This window comes from Mastigoproctus giganteus, chromosome 9 (genome assembly GCF_048544385.1).
Source record: "Mastigoproctus giganteus isolate SK-2022 chromosome 9, ASM4854438v1, whole genome shotgun sequence".
NCBI lineage: Eukaryota > Metazoa > Arthropoda > Arachnida > Uropygi > Thelyphonidae > Mastigoproctus > Mastigoproctus giganteus.
In genome coordinates, this window is record NC_143583.1 from 73,232,310 (window position 1) to 73,256,428 (window position 24,119).

The 24,119-nt window shown below is 36.7% G+C and overlaps 1 protein-coding gene across 4 annotated transcripts in view; it reads left to right on the plus strand.

Moving 5' to 3' along the window:
- Positions 1-24,119, plus strand: part of LOC150080448 (kielin/chordin-like protein) — a 1,054,752-nt gene that overhangs the window by 835,571 nt on the left and 195,062 nt on the right. For all 4 annotated transcript variants that reach the window (XR_016547392.1, XM_090381408.1, XM_090381409.1 and 1 more), the window contains 3 exons: positions 1,762-1,941; positions 13,905-14,075; positions 21,384-21,477. Coding sequence is in view for 3 of the 4 variants with exons in the window: in XM_090381408.1 (XP_090237534.1) it covers positions 1,762-1,941; positions 13,905-14,075; positions 21,384-21,477 (445 nt within the window). In the remaining variant the exon portion in view is untranslated. The remainder of the gene's footprint in view (positions 1-1,761; positions 1,942-13,904; positions 14,076-21,383; positions 21,478-24,119) is intronic.

The window sequence follows — 24,119 nt, forward strand, 5'->3', positions numbered from 1 at the left end:
GCATGGAAGACTATTGTACAAATTGGAGCAAAATGGTATTAAGGGTAAGTTGCTACAATGGATAAAAGGATGGTTAAGTGGGAGAAGACAGAGGGTGGTAATCAATGGGTGCTGCTCTTCTTGGACTAATGTTATTAGTGGGGTCCCACAGGGTTCGGTGTTAGGTCCACTGTTGTTTTGTATATTTATCAATGATATTGATGAAGGTATATCAGACTTAATGTCGAAGTTTGCAGATGATACAAAGGTTGGCAGGGTTGTTAATGACAGGAATGGCAGTGTGCTACTGCAACAGGATCTAGATAATTTAGGCAGATTGGGCTAAGAAGTGGCAACTGAAGTTTAACCTTGACAAATGCAAAGTACTGCATATGGGTAGAAGTAACCCCAGAGAAACGTACCAACTGTGTGGTACTACACTTAAGGTGGTAGAAAATGAAAAAGACCTGCTAGTAATTTTGCAGTCAGATATAAAGTTTTCTGAGCAATGCAGACAGGCTGCCAGGGCAGGTCATGGGGTTTTGTCAATGATATATAGGAATTTTGCTAGCAGGGAAAAGGAGGTGATTATCCCTCTGTATAAGGCAATGGTCAGGCCACGCCTTGAGTACTGCGTACAGGTCTGGAGGCCTCATTTTAGGAAGGATGTAGATTTACTTGAGCATGTACAGAGAAGGGCAACAAGATTGGTGAGGGGAATGAAGGGATCCTCTTATCAAGAGAGGCTTAAGTTCTGCAAATTGCAGTGGCTGGAGACTAGGCACCTGCGCGGTGATCTGATCGAGGTGTATAAGGCCTTGAATGGGTTCAGCACGCTGAATTCTGATGGGATCCTTCCACTTGTTCAGATTACGAACCTAAGGGGGCATAAATTCAAATTAAGAAAGGACAGATATAGAATAGATGGGCAGAAATTTGCCTTTAGCCAGCAGGTGGTTAATTGCTGGAACAAACTTCCATCTGTCGTTGTGGAAGTTGATAGGTTGAATAAATTTAAGGAGGAACTGGACAGGCATTTGGAGGGAATGGTGTGATTTTTTTTTTTTTTGGCTGATGCTGCATAAGCTCATACACTTGCTTTCTTGCATCACATGCCATTATTACTACTACTACTACTACTACTACTAAACATCTGGGTACCTACCACTCACTAGCCACCGGGCTAGCCGGGTAGGTAAAATGCCTGCCTGGCAACCCAAAGGTCATGGGTTCGAATCCCGCCTCAGGCTTGGATCAAAGTACCGCAAAAACCTTGGGAGGTGCAGAGGTGCATTATGGCTACAGAAGCAGATGAGCCAACAACTACCAAAAAAAAAAAAAAAAAAAAACCTCTCACTAATGAGAAGCCAAATTGCTTCGAAACAGTGCTGTCTGAGTAGTGGTACTCAATTGAAAATAAGTAACAGTGATTTTCTCTAATCGGGAAGCATGACTTATTTGAAGTATAAGGAGGGTAGCTAATTGTGAAGGATTTCATAATATGAAATATTGCAATAATGATGCCAATGCACAAACTTTGGTTTGTCTAAAAAATTCACCCATGTAGTAATAATGCAAATTCACTAACTAACGTCAGTGTTTATGAAAGCCATTTAAATTGTTGTTCCTGGCATTCCAGACACTTTCAGATTCAGTAGTAATGTGAATTCTATATCTATAAAAATAAGAAGTCTTTCTAGCTTATCTTTAACTCCTGAATTTTTTGCCCACTGTGTATTGTTATATATGTATATTAAAAGGCTTATTTTTTATTTGACATAGGATGGCACTGTTACATGCAGATTACCAGAATGTTCTCATCTTAGTTGTCCTGTCTATGAAATACCAGAGAATGAATGTTGCCCTGTGTGTGTGGGACCCTGTATCTATAATGATCAGTATTATTATGATGGTGAAAGTTTTATCCCATCTGGTGACAAATGTCAAAGTTGTATGTGTATGGTAAGTTTTATTGTGAAATGTGTATAAAAATGCTTTACATAATTAAACTGTACACTTGTAAAAGAAGAAACACTAATAAGCCATGTGAATTACTTTAGTAGAACTTGTACTAATCATTGGAATCTTGTTATAAATTTAATTATTAATTTATTAAATTAATTGAGATACAAGTTCATTGATATTATCATATCTCTGTTAATTGAAAGGCTAATAATTAACTTTTCTTCATTACTCTTGTGGGGGGATTTTTTATTTTACTTTTTAATTTTTATATTTATTTCCCCTGTACCTTAGTATTGCCACCAGTGGCAATTGTTATTATTTTAGCATAACTGCTCCTCTCAGGCACTAAGATCCACAAGCTACCTTGACTGCATTAAAATATCAGAATTTCCAGGAGCTGAGGGATTTTCCCATATGTATATAAGCTGACAGTTTCTCATGAGCAATGACATAAAAATTATAAAATAAAGTCATTTATTATACAAAACTACTTACAAGTATATACATAACTGGTATTCATTTTTCTCATTTAATCTGTTAATACATAATATATGCTATCATTTCCTTAAAATTTCTCTCAATTAACAATATCAACTCTCTCTCTCTACAGCTACAATCTTCATCACTTTCTCTTGATGGGCGCCTCCATAGCCAGGTGGGAAGGAGCAGCAGTGCATAGCACACGCTTCTTGATTAGACCGGGGTTCGAGCCCGTCACTGCCAAAAAAAAAATAACAAAATCACTTTCTTATATTTCTCTTAATCAGTAATATCAATTCTCTTCACAACAGCAATCCATATGCTAACTTAATACAGTACTAACAATTCTATATATCTCTCTCTTAACTTAACAATATCAATTCTCTTTACAACTTCAACCAATGCACTATCTGACTGGTCTGTTACTCAGTTTTTGGATCAACTTCTAGCACAGGAGAATGCCTGATGACAGATAAGCAACACTTTCTCTGATAATGTTACTACTTAAGGAGAACTGGACAAGACAGGTATCATTTTGCTTTACTCTTTTTGATACTTAATCTCCTAACACTGAGACTTCTCACTCCCCCCACACACTACTAAAACAGCCTCTGCGGTGCATGACAGAACTCTTCAGCAACCACTGTGAACAGCAACAACTGCCCTTTTTACGCAAAAACTTTATTTATTTTTCCCTCATTTACTTATCTCCACCTGTCTAATTTAAACCTGACCCAATCAGTGTTAATCTTTAAACTCACTCTTCTCATACATCAGTAACTCACATTCTGTTTTTCACACACATTGGAACTCTTTCATCTCTTACATCTCGATCACCTGCTGACCATACTTTGAACTGCTACATACTGACACCCTTCCCCAAAATGCACTAAATATCACGTCTTCAAATAGTGGTGTAATATAGGGATTAAACTATTGTACCGAAGCTTTTAATTTTAACCTCCTTCCATACCTGACCATACCATTGTTTGCATATTCCTTAAGTGCCCTACAACCATAGAAATATGTTTGTAAGACTTTGTCTTCCAATTCTTACCACCCTCTTTAAAAAAAAATGTATATATATATATATATATATATATATTTTTTTTTTTTATATATATATTTTTTAAATGTCATTATTACTAATGCAACACATTATCTTCTGTGTACATACTTACATTCCCTTTTATGTAAAATATAAACTTTTGACTCACTTCTAATTTTCTTAACCTCTACTAATCTAGTATGCTTATGCATATACACATACTGAATGCATAAGCATTCAGTATGCTTATGCATATACCTTTATCCCAGCATCTTAGCATTCTCTATACATATACATATAATACATACATACATAATTTGTAATAGATCTCTTCTCTCTCCACATACTCATCAATTAAGCCTACATCTAAATTCATTTGCTGGATTCTGTTTTCTTCCCTCAGTTTTTAGGCTGTTTACCCATTTGAAACCACAGTTCTGTTTCCACCATCTTTTGATTTTATCCCAATCTGCTACCTCATTTAAATGATTGCTATCTTTATGATCATGATTCTCTTCCTTTTGAGGCATTATCTGTTCTGAAATAAGTCTGATGTGCTTTGTTAGTTCTAATGTTTCCTTATGTAGTGTTTTGCTTCTTTCCTGTCATCTTGATCTTTTTTATTTTCTTTATTTCTTTATTTTCTTTAATTTCTTTATTTTCTTTAATTTTCTTTAATTATTTTCTTTATTTTCTTTAATTTTAATTTTCCTTTATTATTTTCTTTAATTTTAATTTTCTTTTATTATTTTCTTTAATTTTAATTTTCTTTTATTATTTTCTTTAATTTTAATTTTCTTTAATTTTAATTTTCTGTAATTTTAATTTTCTTTAATTTTAATTTTCTGTAATTTTAATTTTCTTTAATTTTAATTTTCTGTAATTTTAATTTTCTTTAATTTCCTTCCCTTTCTTCATTTTCCTTAATTCTTCTTGTGCAATTAGAACTTTATCACAAGTTTTTGCCTTTTACAGTAGCTTTTTACTTGGTTTTAGCTTTTGTTTTTCTTTGTCTCCCTTTTTGCTGCGGATCCTTTCCACTATTGTAACTATAGTATTATAACTGCTGCTGATGAAATGATGAATAAATTAAACTCTGCCTCTCGACTACTATACAATCACTGACTGTAGCAGTTAGCAGTCTTACATTAATAATGATGATATTCTTACTTTTTCTTGGACAACATGCTAACACACACACATACAAGGGAAATTAAATTTAAATTAAAGAAGGATAGCTTCGGGATAGATGTGTGCAATTTGCTTTAAACCAGAGAATAATTGATTATTGCAACAAACTACCATCTGGTATTGTGGAAGTGGGTAATTTGAATAAATAATTTAAAGAAGAATTAGACAATATTAATGTCTTATTATTAGAAGAAATGGGCAGATGATTAAGTGGGTAGTGTTTTTTTTTTTTTTTTTTGTTATGTTGGCTGATGCAGTATAAGCTTCTTTCCTAGCATCATATCTATATACCACTACTGCTAATAATAATAATTAGTTGGGGAGTTTCCATTTATAAAACATAGATTATTGATGAGAACAATAAATGAAATATAAGATTGTATTTGTATATAAATTATATTTCATCTACAGTGATGATGCATTTTGCCATCTATGATATTTTCTACATACTTGGCTTATAAAGAACATGTAAGAACATGTAAGAAAGAGCATGGCTTATAAAGAAGTATTGTAAGAAGAAAATCATTTTTTTCATGAGTAAATAAAACTAGATTGTTATATGTTTTTATAATCTGGCTATCATATTTTTTTATGTGTGTATGGGTTTTATTTCAAGTTATATGAATTTTATTTAATAATTCATGCTTGATTAGACTATATCATTATTGTCTAAAAAATCAAAAAATTAGTATCCATCAAGTTCCAAGGTTACTGGTTTTGTGATTTTGTACAATGACCATTATACATTATGTAAATGCATTACCATGCATTACCATTATACACCGATGAGCCAAAACATTATGACCACCTACCTAATATAATGTTGGTCCTCCATGTGCAGCCAAAACAGCTCGTACCCAGTGAGGCATGGACGCTACAAGATTTCTAAATGTGTGTTGTGGTATCTTGTACCCACATGTAACCAGCAGATCCTTTAACTTCTGTAAGGTCCGTGGTTGAGACACCACAGATCGGAGTTGCTGTTCCAACACAAACCACAGATGCTTGATGGGATTGATGTCTGCAGAATTTGGAGGCCAGGGCAATACCTGGAAGCCTTCCTCATGTTCTGCGAACCAGTCTCCAACAATCTGGATGGCGTGGCATGGCACATTATCCTGCTGAAATATGGCACCACCAGAGGGGAAGACTGTTGCCATGAAAGGGTGTACCTGGTCAGCAATGATGTTTAGGTAGGTGGTAGACCCTGACATCAGAGTGCCCAACACATGGATGACTGAACCCAGGGTATCCCAGCAGAACATCGCCCAAAGCATGACACCACCGCCACTGGCTTGTCTTCACCCCACGGTGCATCCAGGTGCCATCACTTCCCCGGGTAAACGACGCACACGTCCTTGGCCATCCACATGGTGCAACAAGAAGCATGATTCATCGGACCAGACGACCTTCTTCCAATCACTCAAGGTCCAGTTTAGATGCTCACATGTCCATTTTAGCCGCTGTTTTCGGTGAACCGTGGTTAGCATGGACACTCAGAGCAGCCTGTGGCTATGCAGCCCCATTTTCAGCAGGGTTCGATGTACTGTGTGTTGCAACACATTACTCCCATCACCAGCATTCCAATTACCAGCAAGTTCCTTGATGGATGACTTGTGCTGCTGTAGTGTTATTGTTGTTCAGGGGCAACAATAACACTACAGCAGCAGGTATTAAGGTATTATTCTTTAGTGTTAACTGCTATACTGTTGGGACAAAATTGCCTTCTTCACTGTGACTACAATTCCTAGTTTTGTCATCTACTAATGATTTGAGTTTTCATGATGGACCTACAGGTGTCAATTGGATCCTTGGAGGTCCTCTCAACCTTATGTGGGACTTTTATAGTTTCAGATACCATCATGGTGTTGCATTGTGACATGAACATTACATTGACAATGAATTGACCCTGAATGAAGATATCTAAAAGCAGTTTACTCTGTATGAGTAAAAAGTTGCATGCATACTTGCTTGTACACCAATTCTGGGATCTTAGTGAATTACTTTAATTAATTTGAGGTGTTGTTAAGTATCAAATATTGACGTCATAGGAATATCAGAGACATGGAATCAGTATTATTATATCAGAGACATGGCATCTGATGCTTACAGAATGGGCACAAAGGACAGGAGGGGAAGAGGAATTATACTCTTAGTTAAAAAGCACTTAAAAAATCTTGAAATGCATCCATCCAGTCAACATGGGTGGCTAGTGCAATGTTGAGTCAGTTAGGCATGACATAAACACAAAGAAAACAAGTGTGAGGTTAGCAGTGTGTTACAGGCAAATGACTGTCATGAATATAACAAACAACTTTGCAGAAAAATAGAGTGGATCAGTAAATCGTTATGATGATTATCCCATTGTATACAAGAGTGGTCAGGCGCAGGGGCATTCCTATGGTATGTGGTTCCCAGGTGCCAACTGAAATTTGGCATCGCCTTTAAAATTTTCTTCATATGTGTATGTAAGTTTCAGGTTTTTGGGTACCCTTGGACATTGGCACCCTGGTACAATGCATCCCCTTTCACCCTTGGGTCAGCCTGCCCCTGGTCAGGCCACATCTTGGGTACTGCATACAGGTCTGGAGGCCTCTTTTTTAGGAAGGATGTAGACTGCTGGAATGAGTACAGAGAAGGGTAACAAGATTGGTGAGGGGGAACAAAGCAGTGCTCTTACTAAGAAAGGCTTAAGTTCTGCAAATTGCAGTGTCTGGAGACTAGGCACCTGCAAGATGATCTGATTGAGGCGTTTAAGGCTTTGAATGGATTGAGCAAGCTCATTGCTGATGGGATATTTCCTCTTGCTCACTACGCACATGAGGGGAGTACAATTTCAAATTGAGAAGGATGGTTTTTGAAGTTTGCCTTTAGCCAGCAGGTAGTTTATTGCTGGAACAAACTTCCTTCTGTTGTGTAAGTTGATAGCTTAAACAAATTCAAGGAAGAACTAGACAATCTACTGGAGCGAATAAATAGGTGAAATGAAAGGTCTTTTTTTTTTTTTTTTTTGGCTGAGGGGAACTTTGCTGTGTAAGCTTGTTTTCTTGCATCATTTAGGGAATTTTAACTTCCCAGATATATTGACTGCAATATCTGGGAAGTTGCAGCTTGGTCACTCACACAGTAAAAAGGACTTTTCTGGCTTTATTGGATGGGTTTTTTTCTACACCAGCATGTTAGAAAGGCAAGGAAAGAAAGCAGTATTCTTGATCTGATTATCAGTGACTCTTCATGCATTAAGAATCTTCAGGTATTAGCATTAGCATTAGTAGAGGCATACCATATCCTGAAATACTCAGGATATGGTCTTACACAGTGGAATAATCGTCTTCTTGTTCCTGTTCACAAAATCATTGACCAAACCCCATGAGATATCCTTGCACTTCTCAGAGAACTTCAAGTCTGACTGAACTATTACTAGATCCCTTACATTCCACTAACTTCAGTGTTAATGCTCCCCATATGAAGTACTTTGCATTTGTCAGTATTAAACTTCAATTCCATTTCTCAGCCCATCAGCCTAATTTTTCTAGAACTTCTTGCAGTAGCATATCCCAATTACTGTAATTAACTACCCTGCCAATCTTCATCTGCAAATGTAGACATTAAGCTAGATATGCCTTCACCAATATCACTAATAAATCTAGAAACCATTCATAACCATTCTATCTTCTCCTGCTTAACCAACGTTTTATCCATGCCAGCATTTTGTCCTTAATGCCGCACTGTTGCAATTTGTAGAGCAATATTTTATGAGTATCAAAACTGATAATCTAACTATATAATGTCAGTATTTTTTTGCATCCATTTCCTTTGTTACTATGTCATAATATCCAATCAGATTGGTCAGACAAGATTAATAAATCCATGCTGTGACTGCAGTATAACTGCATTCCTGTTGAACTACATTACTTTTTTAACCAATGACTCAATTATTTTATCTGGAACAGAAATCAAGCTAACAGGTCTGTAATTACTCAGGTCTGTTTTTGATCCCCTTTGTTAATTGGGGATGCATTTGCACATCTTCGGTCTATAGGGACCTTCCCTGAATCCATGGATGCTCTTATCATCATGGTTAAAGGTTTACTTACCTCTTTTTCTTACTTCTTTAACCAGAAAATAATGGAGTCTCTCATTAAAGAAGCATTCTAGGATCATCAAGACAAGACTGCAGTAATAATTCAGACACAGCATGGGTTTGTTAAGGTGAAGTCTTGTCTGAACAGTTTGATTGGATACTATGATGTAGCCACAAAGGAACTGGATGCAAAAAATTTATTAAATAAATATCAAAATTTAATAAATAATTTTGATATATACTTGAATTTCAGAAAGGCTTTTAATATTATTTCATATGGAAAGCTACTGTACAAATTGGAGCAGTATGGCATTAAGGGCAAGTTGCTACAATAGATAAAAGGATGGTTGATTGGGAGAAGACAGAGAGTGGTAATCATTGTGATTAGTGGAGTCCACCAGGCTTCTGTGTTGAGCCCATTATTGTTTTGTATATTTATTAATAATATTGATGAAAGTATATCAGGCTTAATGTCCCAAGTCTGCATATTATACAAAGGTTGGTAGGGTTGTTAATAACAGTAATGACAGCATGCTACTCCAACAGGATCTAGAAATGTTGGTCAGATGGGTTAAGAGATGGCAACTGAAGTTTGACTTTGACAAATGCAAAGTACTGCATATGGGTAACAGTAACCCCAGAGAAACGTACCAACTGATTGGTACAACCCTCAGGGAAGTGGAGAATGAAAAAGACTTCAGGGCAATTGTGCAGTCAGATTTGAAGTTTTCTGAGCAGTGCAGACAGCCCGCTAGAGCTAAGGGGTTTGTTAATAATATACAGGAATTTTTCTAGCAGGGATAAGGAGGTAATTATCCTTTTGTATAAGGCAATGGTCAGGCTGCACCTTCAGTACTGCATGTAGGACTGGTGGCCTCAGTTTAGGATGTAGAGTTATTAGAATGAGTACAGAAGGACAACAAGACTGGTGAGTGGAACAAAGGGGTGCTCTTACCAAGAAAGGCTTAAGTTCTGCAAATTGCAACACCTGGAGACTAGGCACCTGCAAGGTTGTTGTTTGTTTGTTAGTTATTTGGTTTTTCGGGGCATTAGCAACTAAGGCCATATTGCTCCGAGGATATGCGGTGATCATTCTCTGACCTTTTCACATCCTCCATATTTGGTGGTCGTGGGCTCGAACCCTGGTCTAATCAAGAAGCATTTGCTACCCACTGCAGCTCCTGCCCACCTGGCTATGGAGGCTCCTTATCTGCAAGGTGACATGATTAAGGTGTAATAAGGCCTTGAATGGTTTGAGCAGGCTCAGTGCTGATGGGATTCTTCCTCTTGCTCAGATTATCCATAAACAAAAATTGAGGAAAGATAATTAGTATTAGCATTAGTAGAGGCATACGATTCAAGAAAGCAAACTTATGCAGCATCAGCCAAAAAGAAAAAAAAAAACGCTCCCATTTCACCCCTCCGTTCGTTCATCTCCAGACACTAATTTGCAAAACTTAAGCCTTTCTTTGTAAGAGCAACACTTCGTTCCATTCACTAATCTTGTTGCCCTTCTCTGTACTCATTCCAACATCTCTACATCCTTCTTAAAATGAGGCCTCCAGACCTGTATACAGTACTCAAGATGTGGCCTGACTATTGCTTTATACAAGGGGATTTATTTATTTCGTATGATGTGATCAATACACGAAGGAACCAGTTTTTTCTTGCTTCCTTCGTGTATTGTGGCCGGGATATCCAACCAACCGGTTGGTTTGGCATGATTGTGATATCCAGCCCGAGGCTGGAATCGAACCCGCGACAGGTTGCCAGGCAGGCACTTTACCTACCCGGCTAGCCCGGTCGGCATACAAGGGGATAATCACCTCCTTATCACTGCTAGAAAAAATCCTGTATATCATTGACAAGACATCATGAGCTACTCTTGCAGACTGTCTGCACTGCTCAGAAATCTTCATATATCTGCCTGCACAGTTACCCCAAGGTCCTTTTCAATCTCTACCACTGTCAATGTAGTACCACAGAGTTGATATGTTAAACTGGGGTTACTGCTTCCCATATGTAGTACTTGACATTTGTCAAGGTTAAACTTCATCTGCCACCTGTTGCAGCAGCGTACTGTCATTAGTGTCCTTAACAACCCTGCCAACCTTCGTATTGTCTGAAAACTTGGACATTAAGCCTGATATACCATCATCAATATCATTTATAAATACAGAAAACAACAATGCACCCAACACTGAATCCTGAGGGACTCCACTAATAACATTAGTCTATGAAGAGCAGTATCCATTGATTACCACTCTTTGTCTTCTCCCACTCAACCATCCCTTTATCCATAGCAGCAATTTGCCACCAATGCCACACTCCAATTTGGGTAGCAGTCTTCCATGTATCAAAAGCCTTTCTAAGCTCCAAATACATGATATCAAAGTTATTCTCTGCATCCAGTTCCTTTGTGACCACATCATAGTATCCAATCAAATTGGTCAGACAAGACTTCCCCTTAACAAAACCATGCTGTGTCCAAGCTATAACTAAAGCCTTGTCTAAATGATCGTGCAGTGCTTCTTTAACCAGTGCCTCCATTACTTTCCCTGAAACAGAAGTTAATCTAAGAGGTCTATAATTACTTGTGTTGCCTTTGATCCTCCTTTGTGAATTGGGGTCACATTTGCACATCTCCAGTCCATGGGTGCCTCCCCTGAGTCCAGAGAAGCTCTCATAATTATGGCTAAGGGTTTGCTTACTTCCTTTGCTGCCTCCTTTAATATAACTGGATAGATCCCATCTATCCCAGATGCTTTTTTTAATGTTTATCTTCAACAATTTCTCCTCCACTTTCCTCTCAGTTATTACAAAATCATCTATCTCACTGCCAGAGTTTAATTCACCTCTGGTATTCCTCTCCCTGAATAACTCCTCACTTGGGATGTAGATGCAAAATACTCATTTAATTTGTTAGCCACCTGAGCAGGATCATCAACAGTTGAACCATCAATATCTATGGACCAATGTGAATAATCCCTTTCCTTCTAGAGTTTACCTAGGTAAAGAACTCTTTGCTGTTTTTCTTTGCATCCTTTGCCAAAGATTTCTCATAATCTGCCTTTGCCTGCCTAATCTTCCTTGTGACTTGGTTACAGACCAGCTTATATCTATCATAGGCTTCCATGTCACCCATTAATTTATATGTATCCATTGCATTTTTCTTCTCTGCCATGTCTCATTAGTTCATCTGACATCCATTTAGGCCTAAACCTTGAACAATATTTCTTAGTTGGTATGTAAAGCCTAGTAGCTCCCAAGATAAGTTCTTTGAATTCTTCCCATTTTGAATTTGCTGTTGGTAACATCATCAGTTGGTTCCACCGTATAGAATTTAAATACTGTCTCAGATCACTGTAGTCACCTTAACGAAAGCAAAACCCCTTCCCTTTACCACTGATGGTAGTTACTTCTTTGAGTAAATCCCACTTCAGCACACTGTGATCACTGCCACCTAGTGGTTCATTTATCTGCAGATTCTTAATTCCTGAAGAATCACTACTGATAATCAGATCAAGAGTATTACTCCCTCTAGTTGCCTCCCAAACATGCTGATGTAGAAAACAATTATCCAATAAATACACAAAAGCTTTGCTAATGTGTGAATGACCAACCCACAATTTCCAGTCAATATTGAGGAAATTAAAATTCCCCATTATAAGACTCTATTTGCCTGTACAGTTTTTTTTTTATACTCATCAGGCCTATAACACACTCCTACTCTCAATTTTGATCTCCCAGTGCTTATGTCACACCAAACTGACTTGACACTGCACTGTTCAGAGATGTTGACTGGCTGCACTCCCCTGGATTTTATGTGTTTCTTAACTAATAGCATAACTCCTTCCCCTTTCCTATCCTGTCTATCCTTCCTGTACACATTGTACACCCCAAATTCCAGTTCTGAATTCCTTATATCTGTGTGACACCACATCTCTGATATCCCAGCAGTATCTGCCTTTGATCTTTTGACCAACACCTCAAATTCAAAAAATTTATTTACCAAACTCCTAGCATTGGTGTATGTGCAAGTATACATGCACCTGTTCCTATTTTTAGCTACCTTAGTACAAGTAAACACAACTCATGTGTTTACTTGTACCGCAATGACTCCCAGCAGTCTCTGAAATACCCTACATCCTGTTTTCCAGTCTGCTACTCATTCCAATGAAAGCAGTGTAAGAATCACTTTCACCTCTACCAGCGGCTACTGTTAATCTATTAGTCTGTGTATCCCCCCAAGCTAGCAGTTTTCCGAACCACCTGACACTGACTCGATAGCATCAGCAAATATTCTTGCACCCTTTCTATTTAAGTGTATCCCATCCCGTAGAAGCAGTCTCTCCTGTTAACAAAAGTTGTAGAAAAATGGTCAGATATTTGCATTTAGCCATTGGGTGGTGGATTGCTGGAACAAACTTCCCTGTCATTGTGGAAGTTGATAACTTAAATAAATTCAAGGAAGAACTGGACAAACTTTTGGATGGATGGGTGAAATGGGAAGGTTTTCTTTTCTTTTTGATTTCCTTTTTTTTTTTTTTTTTTTTTTTCTGTAGCTGTATAAGCTTTCTTTCTTGCATCATATCCTCTGCTAATGCTAACCTGAAAGAGCACATCCATCCACTTCAGATGCAATTTTTAAATTTAGCTTTTTATGCAATGGTATGCCAAAACTATATCAAAAATGTAGGGGGCCAAATAATTTTTTGATAACTGAGAGCAAATGGGAAGAGAAATGTTGAAGCTAAATAGAAATATGGTACCTTTAACATTTCCACTGATGTACAGTATATTGTCATGCCAGCTTTCTTGGGATCTATGTCATAAGCATCTATCAGCTGGTGATAAATTTTAGCCAGTTGTGATGACTTTGGCCCACAGTAATTCAAAATCACTACATCACTTTTTGCCTATGTATTTTTAGTTATGTTGCTATTTTGAAAGAGCTGGTAGATATGAAGCCAGGAACTTGGTTCATAATGGTAATATAGTATGTTTCTTAGTGATACATGCATGGGTAATTCTTTTCACAACTAATTTTATTTATTTTCTTTTAGAAATTATCAAAGCAAAATTCTGTTATTTACATTACATTAAAACTAGTAGAGTTATCTTTTCATGCTTTTTGTTATTTTTTTTTTTTTTAAGAATGGTCAAACATTTTGCAAAACAGTAGTGTGTCCTCAGTGTTTGCATCCTCTCTTGGATCCTTCCAAGTGTTGTCCAATATGTTCTGGCTGCAATTATTATGGGGCAAACTATGATAATGGAGCCAAATTTTTGTCGTTGTCTGATTCTTGTCAAGAATGCATCTGTACAGTAAGTACATAATTCTATATGTATCAATGAACATATAAAAATTAAAGTTATCCACTTGTTAGCTTATTTAAAATATTGAACAGATATTTGAACAGTGCATAACTTTTCCTGTGCAGAACTGTTTAAACACAGATACACAAAAAATGTGTAAAAGATACAATGTATATACAGTCTTATGCAAATTAGTGTGAACATTGTCAAAATCTTTCCAAATGGTTTTAAATTAATACTGATGAGAGAACATATATTTCCAGTGCATAACAACACTGTACGGATCTACTGAATCATTTACTAAGTAATTGTAGCATGTAATCATAGTGAATTGTCTGTGGTTTGTTTGAAATGCATCTCAATTAAAAACCTTGTTTATTAATTAAGAAATTTTGTTTTGGTTATTCATTGATTATTGTTTATGAAGGAGGATTATACACCAAGGAAAAGAGCAAAGATTATTGCACAGTATGAACATGATATCATGACTCAGTGGCAAATTACCAAGAAATGTAGTGTTAAGTTTAGGTGCTGTAAATAAATTTATCAGGCAGAAGGAAGAAACTGGATCTTTGGTATTCAAGGACAAAAAAAGTTAATTTATGGAAAAACAGTATTAAACATTGGCTGATGCTGTATAAGTTTTATTTCTTGCATCATTTGCTACTATTAATACTAATACAAAGCAAAATGCTTCCTAAACTGGAAAATCTCAATCCAGGTGGCACCAGCATGTTTCAGCAGGATCTTGTGCTACACCATACATCCAAATTAGTAAATAAATTCAAAAAAGAAAACAGTACTATGTCTTGATTTGCACGGGTATTTTCCTAATAGAAATACAATCAAAAATCTGTGGGGAAATTTCTAAGATGACTGTACAATAAAGAAAAGTTGATTTGTTCCATTATCAAAATATGGTTTCATGACAATGAATTCAAAAACATATAAAAACTTAATTATTTCAATGCTGGAATGTACTACATATATTATTACGAAAAAGGAACCCCACAGTTTGTAATAATATATTTTCTGAATAAATACCACTGCACTGACAGTTTGTGAAATGTTTACATTAATTTGCATAAATGTGTGTGTGTGTGCATGTTCATGCATATATATATAACTATTAAAAGAAACTGAAGTAGGAAGAAGAATGTGTTAAAACCAATATGTAACTATGTTGAATCATGCAAAGAGACTGGCTATAGACCAGGGGTAACAAACTCATGGCATGTATGCCCAAAGTGACACACGTACAAAGTTTTTGGGCATGCAGAATTCAGAGCATCCCAAAAAAATTTCAAACTTCATGCAATGATTTGTTTGAAGTCGGAGTGGTAAAATGTACTGATGAAATTGTGAAATTAAATTAAGAAAAAAATTTGTATATTTCACACATTCATTCAGAATATATATTGGTAAAGTTATGTGAGATATATTATCCACATTCAGTATTTAGTATAGCCTCCTTCATGGTCAGTTACAGTTTGTATGTGGTGTGGAGATTGGAGATTATTCTTCGTTAATTCCCATAAATTCTCATGATTACTTTAATTGCTCTTTGCCCTTTACAGATTGTTTAGGATATCAACTCTACCAGCAAAGAAACAAAAATGTTCAAATGAAGAGGGAAGTAGCAGAGAATTTCAAGAATCCTGGAGTGAAATATTTGGTATGATTAAGAAGGATAATAAAGCATTATGCATTTTGTGTTCTGAAACCAGGGGTGTATTCAGGGGTGGGCAGAGGGGGCATATGGCCCCCTTAACCAAAAATTTTAAATTACAGAAAAATAATGCAGGAGGGAGGCATACTATAAAAAAAAGCTCAAAAGCCTGGTCGCTATGCCCCCCTACAGTGATACCTGGATATGCCACTGTCTGAAACAGTAGTGTATAGGTCCTACACACAACTGTTTCAGAACATACATAAAATGCATAATTTTGTATTCTGAAATGCAAGGGTAATTTTTTAAAAGATGTAGCCAATTTTGGCATGCACCCTTAAAAAGGTTTGCCACCCCTGCTATAGACCCAATTATGTGAAATATCACAAGCAGTAATGGTAAACTGTACATTGAACTGAACTCGAATCACACCATACTCTAAAAAAGTGAAATATCACATTAACAATACAATGGTTAAAATGAGAGGGAAGAATATCAGCTATAGATTTGTTCTCTTTGGAAAACTGCCAAATCCACAACTGCAGGCAGTATTTTGAATACCAGACAGCCAAAGCAACTTGTCTGAATGATAACAAATTTTATTGTGCAAACACTAGGGACAGAAAAGATTCAATATCAAAAACCAGACTAAGAACACACTGCACATAAAAACAAAATGAAGAAAACTGTGAGAGATTATGATTATAAAGATGACAGCAGGATATTACACACAAAACAGGTAAAGTAAAATGATAACAAACTCGCCTGTTGTATAAAAGACTAACAACAACAACCTCTGCATGACAGTTCCAAGGTAATTGTATTATTTTGTTTGTATTCCTTGTGAAACCAGGAAATTAATGCTGTAATTTTCATGTAAATAATGCATGCATAATAAATGTCCTGTTGCATAGTAATGATGTCGTCAGTCAAGAGAAACATATAATGCTATTACCTTTCTAATTTCTTAGTTAAAAAAAAAATAGTGTATGCCAACCAATGTAATTAGAAACTTTGAGGTACTTATTTATTACAATTAAAACACTACAATTACACCTCTAGCATATATTGTAGGTTACTAATTACAAGTTACGCCAAAATATTCATGCCAAAATCACTGATACAAAGGCTCTATGAATATTGTCTATGAATTATCTCTACAAATATTAAGCTAACAAATGCGACTAGGAATATAGTGTACAGTTTACACTATAGGTTTGCCTTTAGCCAGCGGGTGGTTGATTTTTGGAACAGGATTCTATCTCTTGTATGGTTTGAATAAATTCAAGGAAGAATTAAACAAATTCTTATAGGGTATGGATGAATTAATTATGTAGTGTGTGTGTGTGTGTGTTTCTTGATATGCTATATAAGCTTGCTTTTTTTCATCATTTTCCAACTACTATTACTAAACGACTACTGTACAAATTATTATAGTAATGTGTCATTAGGGATAAGTTACTGTTATAGATAAAGGGATGGTTTTGTGGTTGAAGACAAAGACTAGTTATCAGTGGGCACTGCTCTTCTTGGATTGACTACTGTTATTAGTGGAGTTTTCCAGAATTTAGTGCTGAATCCATTGTTATTTTCTATATTTACTAATGATATTGAGGAAAGCATATTAGACTTAATGACTAAGGTTGCCAGAGTGGTTAATGGTAATTGGGGGTCATCATCATCATCATCATCAGCCATTTTCAATCCACTGCAGGATGAAGGCCTCTCCAGCAACTTTCCAGTTCCTTCTGTTTTGAGCACTGGCCATCCATTTACTACTCAAAAACTCATGAATTTCATCTATCCATCTCCGCCTTTGTCTTCCAGGTTTTCTTCTAGCTCCTCTTGGGTACCATTCTGTTATTTTCTTAGTCCATCTGTCATCATGTCTTCGAGCTATGTGTCCTGCCCAAGACCATTTTAGTTCTTTAGTTTTGATAAGAATGTCCTTTACTTGAGTTTGCTGCCTAATCCATGTGTTTCTCTTCTTATCTAACAGTCTGATTCCCAATATAATTCGTTCCATTCTTCCCTGTGTAGTTCTCAGCTTCTCTTCCATTCTTTTGGTGAGTGCCCAAGTTTCACTTCCATAAGTCATGGTGTGGAGTATACATTGGTTAATTTTTTACGTTTCAGACAAACTGGGATATTGCTCTTCAGTATGTGACTATATTTCCTGAATGCTATCTATCCAAAATTTATTCTTCTCTTGACTTCCAGCCATTTATCATTATTACAGCTAATAACTTGTCCCAGATAAGTATATGACTCCACCTTTTCAATTACTGCTCCTTCAATCATTATATCCCTTTCTGTGGCATACTTGTTCATCATTACTTTTGTTTTAGCCATATTCATCTTTAGTCCAAAATCCTTACTAGCTGTGCATAACTAATTAAGATTTTCCTCTAATTCTTTGGGATCATGACTTATGACCACAATGTCATCTGCAAATCATAAATGGTTTAGGTACTCCCTGTTCACATTGACTCCTTTCTGCGACCAGTCTAATCTTCTGAAAGCTTCCTCAATGGCAGCAGTAAACAGCTTCGGAGATATTGTGTTTCCTTGTCGACCTCCTTTCTCAATTTTAAATTTCCTACTGTCTTTGTCTAGTCTAATAAAGGAGGTAGCACTCTCATATATTTTATTCAAAGTCATAATATATGGGGTATCAATGCCTTGTCTTTCCAGTGCCCGAAACATTGCCTTATGCTGTATGGAGTCAAATGCCTTTTCATAATCCACAAATGCATAATGGTGTTTTATATTCATTTGCTTTCTCCATTAGCTGTGATATTACGTGAAGGTGATCCATAGTTGAGAATTCTGTCCTAAAGCTAGCTTGCTCTTTCGGTTGATTCTCATCAAGTATTCTTTATAATCTGTTATTAATGACCCTTGTGAACAACTTGTAGATGTGGGATAACAAGCTAATTGGTCTATAATTTCCAATTTCTGATTTATCTCCTTTCTTATGCAGCAAAACTATGATTGCATTATTCCACTGCTTAGGCATCACACCTTTTCTAATGCACTTTGTGAAGAGCCTTGCCAGTTTTTGTGTTATGTCTCTTCCTCCCAATTTTAACAACTTTACAGTAACTTCATCTTCCCCCGGGGCTTTCTGATTCTTCATTTTCTTCAATGCATGTTCTACCTCATCAGGAAGAATATTGGGTATGTCGTATGTGTTGCTACTTTGCAATCCATCTTCCCCACTGCTGGCATCATTCCCCTGCTCCTTGTATAATTCTCTATAGTAGTCTTCTGCTATTTGAATTATGCCTTCTCTGCTGTTTATAAGTACACCATCGCTATTCTTCAGTTTCAGTATCATTTGTCTTTCTGTATTGCTGCTCATGGCTGCTGATTTAAATCCTTTGTTTTCCCTTAATGCTTGTTCTACTTTTCTTGTGTTAAATCTTCTTATGTCCTCTCTGAGTCTCTTTCTGATGGCTTTGCATAACTCAGTATACTCAATTTTCTCCCTGTCAGTGTTTTTCTTGCTTTTCATTTGTCGTCTTCGGTTCATCATGACAAGTGTTTCTTGACTATTTTTTTTTTCTTTGGATTTCTTTTTCCCTATAGGTTTCTTGGGCTTTATCACTTTCAAAAAGTTGTAATATTCCTCGTTGATATCTTGGTCCTCAGCAGTCTGCAGAAGCTCAAACGTGTTCTTAAGTTCCAGTACATACTGCTTTTTCTCCTCTTCTGTTATCTCAAAGACCTTTGTATTATTTACTCGAGTCAGTTTTTTCCTTTCCTTTCCTACATCTATATCAAGTGTGCATCTTACCATTCTGTGATCACTTCCAACATTTACCTTATTCAGGATGGTAACATCATTCACAATATATCTTCTGTTAGTGAGGATGAAGTCGATTTCATTAGTAGTTAATCCATTTGGACTCTTCCATGTCCACTTTCTGTTCAACCTTTTCTTGAAAAAAAGTGTTCATTACTGACAGTCCTTGAGATTCTGCAAATTCCACAAGTCTTTCACCTCTTTCATTTCTTTCACCAATTCCAAAATTTCCTATAGTTCCCCTTTCTGTGCTGTTTTGTCTTTTCCCAAACTTAGCATTGAAGTCTCCCATAATAATAGTGTAGTGGGTTTTCTGCTCATCTAGAAGACTCTCAATTTCGGTGTACATTTCTTCAACCTCTTCATCATCATGGTTCGATGTTGGTGCATAAATCATTATAATCTTTAGCTTGTACCTCTTAGAAATCTTGAGTATTAGTCTTGACACTCTTGGTGATGTACTTTTGAATTCCAAACTGTTGTTTTTTAAATCTTTATGGACCAGAAACCCAACTCCACCTTCACTCCTTTCACTGTTTCCATTGGTGTACAGCAGATTTCCACTTGATAAACTTATAAGTGATTCATTTCTTCTTCTTGTTTGGGGGTATGGTACTGCAACAAGATCCAGAAAAATTCAGGCAGATGAATATGGGTAGTAGCAGTAGCAGAATAACATAGCAACTGTGTGGTGTCATACTCAGGGTAGTGGAGAATAAAAAGTACCTGGGGGTGATTGTGCAGTCAGATATGAAGTTCTCTGAGCAATGCAGATGGTCTACTACCACAGTTCATTTTGTTTTGTCAATGATATCCAGGAATTTTGCCAGCATAGATAAGGAGGTAATTATTCCATTGTATTAAGGCAATGGTTAGTTCACACCTTCAGTACTGCATACAGATTTTCAGGCCTCATTTTAGGAAGGATATGGATCTGTTGAAATGGGTGCAATGAAGAGCCATGAGATTAGCGAGGAGAACAGAAGGGTGCTCTTACATGTTCTGTGAATTGCAGTGTGTGTGTGGAATTAGATATCTGTGAGGAGATATGATTAAGGTGTTTTAGGCTTTGAATGGATTGAGTGAAAGAGTTAACTCAGTGCTGATGGCTTTGTTTCTCCTGCTCAGACTATATGCATGAAGGGACATAAATTCAAATTGAGGAAGGTTGGTTGCAAGATAGATGTGTGAAAATTTGATTTTAGTGAGTGGGTAGTTGATTTTTGAACAAACTTCCCTCTGGTTCCATGTGTGTGGGTAGTTTCGATTAATTTAAGGAAGAACTCAACAAACTATTATAGGGGATAAATATGATAGGTGATATGGGAATTTCTGTTGTTTTTTTTTGCTGTTTGATTTCTTGTAAGTTTTCTATGTAAGTTTTATTTCTTCCATCATCTGCCTCTATTGATACTAGTACTGACTTTAAATATAAAAATATAACCCTTCTTTTTTGCATTGATTTTTAAAGTCAAACGCACTCATTGATTTTTAAAGTCAAACGCACTCATTGATACAAATTCCAGACAATTCTGGATCATGAAATGTTGATTTTTTTGTAACATATGCTGGATTTAAAGGATTTCTGATTGTAAAGTGCCAGATTTTACACAGTTTACTCTATATCTTTTTAAAGTTGCTTTTTTTTTGCATTTGCATAGTATGTAAGTCTATTTTATGCATATAGTGTTAGATTACTGAAATAGACATTTTAGCATTTAAAACATAACAAACTTACAAAATTCTTAGAAATTGTTTGTTTAAAAAGAGTCAGAATATTTTTATGTAATAGTAATTCACTCTACTATATAGGAATGAATATTTTTTCTCTGTGTTTTAGAATGGAACTGTAATCTGCCATCCTGTTTCCTGCAGTCCTCCAGCTTGTTCCAAACCGATTACCATACCTGGTGAATGTTGTCCTGTATGTAGAGGTAAGGCAGACTGTTAATTATAATTTTTTTTGTGCTTTTTACATTATATTGCATGTGTGTTTCTGCTTCTTCAAAGTTCTTTAGTAATTCTTTAATTTCTGATTTCATGACCAGAAACAGAATTTTTTTTGTGCTTTATACATACGTTGGTGCATTTTTTGCAAACCTTAAGCCTTTCTTCGTAAGAGCAACCCTTTGTTCCATTTACTAATCTTGTTGCCCTTCTCTGTACCCGTTCCAGCAGCTCTACATCCTTCTTGAAATGAGGCCTCCAGACCTGTATACAGTACTCAAGATGTGGCCTTACCATTGCCTTATACAAGGGAATAATCACCTCCTTATCCCTGCTAGAAAAATTCCTGTTGAACCATCAATATCTGATAACCAATGGTCTTCATTAGTAAAACTGTGAGAACTTATGCATAATGGAATAGTCATTTCTGACTTGTCACTTGTTATAAAGAAGTTGAAAGTTCTATTATTTTTATATTGCAAAATTTGGATAGGCTATGAACTCAGATCATTAGATTGAGAATTATCTTATCCTATGCTTTTTAATTAGCATTAGCATTAGCATTAGCAGAGGCATATGATGCAAGAAAGCAAGCTTATTCAGCATCAGCCAAAAAAAAAAAAAAAAAAAAACCCACTCCCATTTCACCCCTCCTTTCGTTCGAAATACCTGTCCAGTTGAGCTTTAAATTTGTTTAGGCTATCAACTTCAACAACAAGTGATGGAAGTCGGTTCCACCAACCAACCACCCGCTGGCCAAAGGCAAATTTCCGCACATCTATCCGACATCCGTCCTTCCTCAATTTGAATTTATGCCCTCTGAGGTGATTATTCTGAGAAAGATGAAGAATCCCATTGGCATTGAGCATGCTCAAACCATTCAAAGCCTTATACACCTCTATCAGATCACCTCGCCGGTGCCTAGTCTCCAAACTCTGTAATTTGCAAAACTCAAGCCTTTCTTCGTAAGAGCAACCCTTTGTTCCATTTACTAATCTTGTTGCCCTTCTCTGTACCCGTTCCAGCAGCTCTACATCCTTCTTGAAATGAGGCCTCCAGACCTGTATACAGTACTCAAGATGTGGCCTTACCATTGCCTTATACAAGGGAATAATCACCTCCTTATCCCTGCTAGAAAAATTCCTGTATATCATTGACAAGACACCATGAGCTACTCTTGCAGCTCGTCTGCACTGCTCAGAGAACTTCATATCTGCCTGCACAATTACCCCCAGGTCCTTTTCATTCTCCACCACTGTCAGTGTAGTACCGCAGAGTTGATACGTTGCTCTGGGGTTACTGTTTCCCATATGCAGCACTTTACATTTGTCGATGTTAAACCTCATTTGCCACCTCTCAGCCCATCTGTTCAACCTTTCCAGATCCTGTTGCAGCAGCATAGCGTCAGTATTGTCCTTAACGACCCTGCCAACCTTTGTATCATCTGCAAACTTGGACATTAAACTTGATATCCCATCATCAATATCATTCATAAACACCGAAAACAAGAACGGACCCAACACTGAACCTTGAGGAACTCCACTAATAACATTAGTCCACGTTGAGCAGTGTCCATTGATTACCACTCTCTGTCTTCTGCCACTCAACCATCCCCTTATCCATAGCAGCAATTTGCCTCCAATGCCACACTGCTCCAATTTGTGCAGCAGTCTTCCATGTGCAACAGTATCAAAAGCCTTTCTAAGATCCAAATATATAATATCAAAGTTATTCCCTGCATCCAGTTCTTTTGTGACTACATCATAGTATCCAATCAAATTGGTCAGGCAAGACCTGCCCTTAACAAAACCATGCTGCGTCTGAGCTATAACAGAATTCTTGTCTAGATGATCCTGCAGTGCTTCTTTAACCAGTGCCTCCATTAATTTACCTGGAACAGAAGTTAAACTAACAGGTCTATAATTACTTGTGTCAGCCTTTGATCCTCCTTTGTGAATTGGGGTTACATTTGCACATCTCCAGTCTATGGGTACCTCCCCTGAGTCCAAAGAAGCTCTCATAATTATGGCTAGGGGTTTGCATACTTCCTTTGCTGCCTCCTTTAATATAACTGGATAGATCCCATCCACCCCAGGTGCCTTTTTTATGTTTATCCTCAACAATCTCTCCTCCACTTTCCTCTCAGTTATTACAAAATCATCCAGCTCACTGCCAATGTTTACTTTACCTACATCATTCTCCTTCCTGAATAACTCCTCATGCGTGAATGTAGATGCAAAATACTCGTTTAGATTGTTAGCCACCTGAGCAGGATCCTCAACTGTTGAACCATCAATATCCAGTGGACCAATCTGATTCATCCCTTTCCTTTTCGAGTTCAAGTATGTAAAGAACTCTTTTCTGTTTTTCTTTGCATCCTTTGCCAGGGATTTTTCATAGTCTGCCTTTGCCTGCCTAATCTCCTTTGTGACTTGGTTACAGACCAACTTATATCTATCATAGGCTTCCATGTCACCCATTAATTTGTATGTATCCCATGCATTTTTCTTCTCTGCCACATGTCTCATTAGTTCATCTGAAAACCATTTAGGCCTAAACCTTGAACAATATTTCTTAGTTGGTATGTAAAGCCTGGTAGCCTCCAAGATTAGTTCCTTGAATGCTTCCC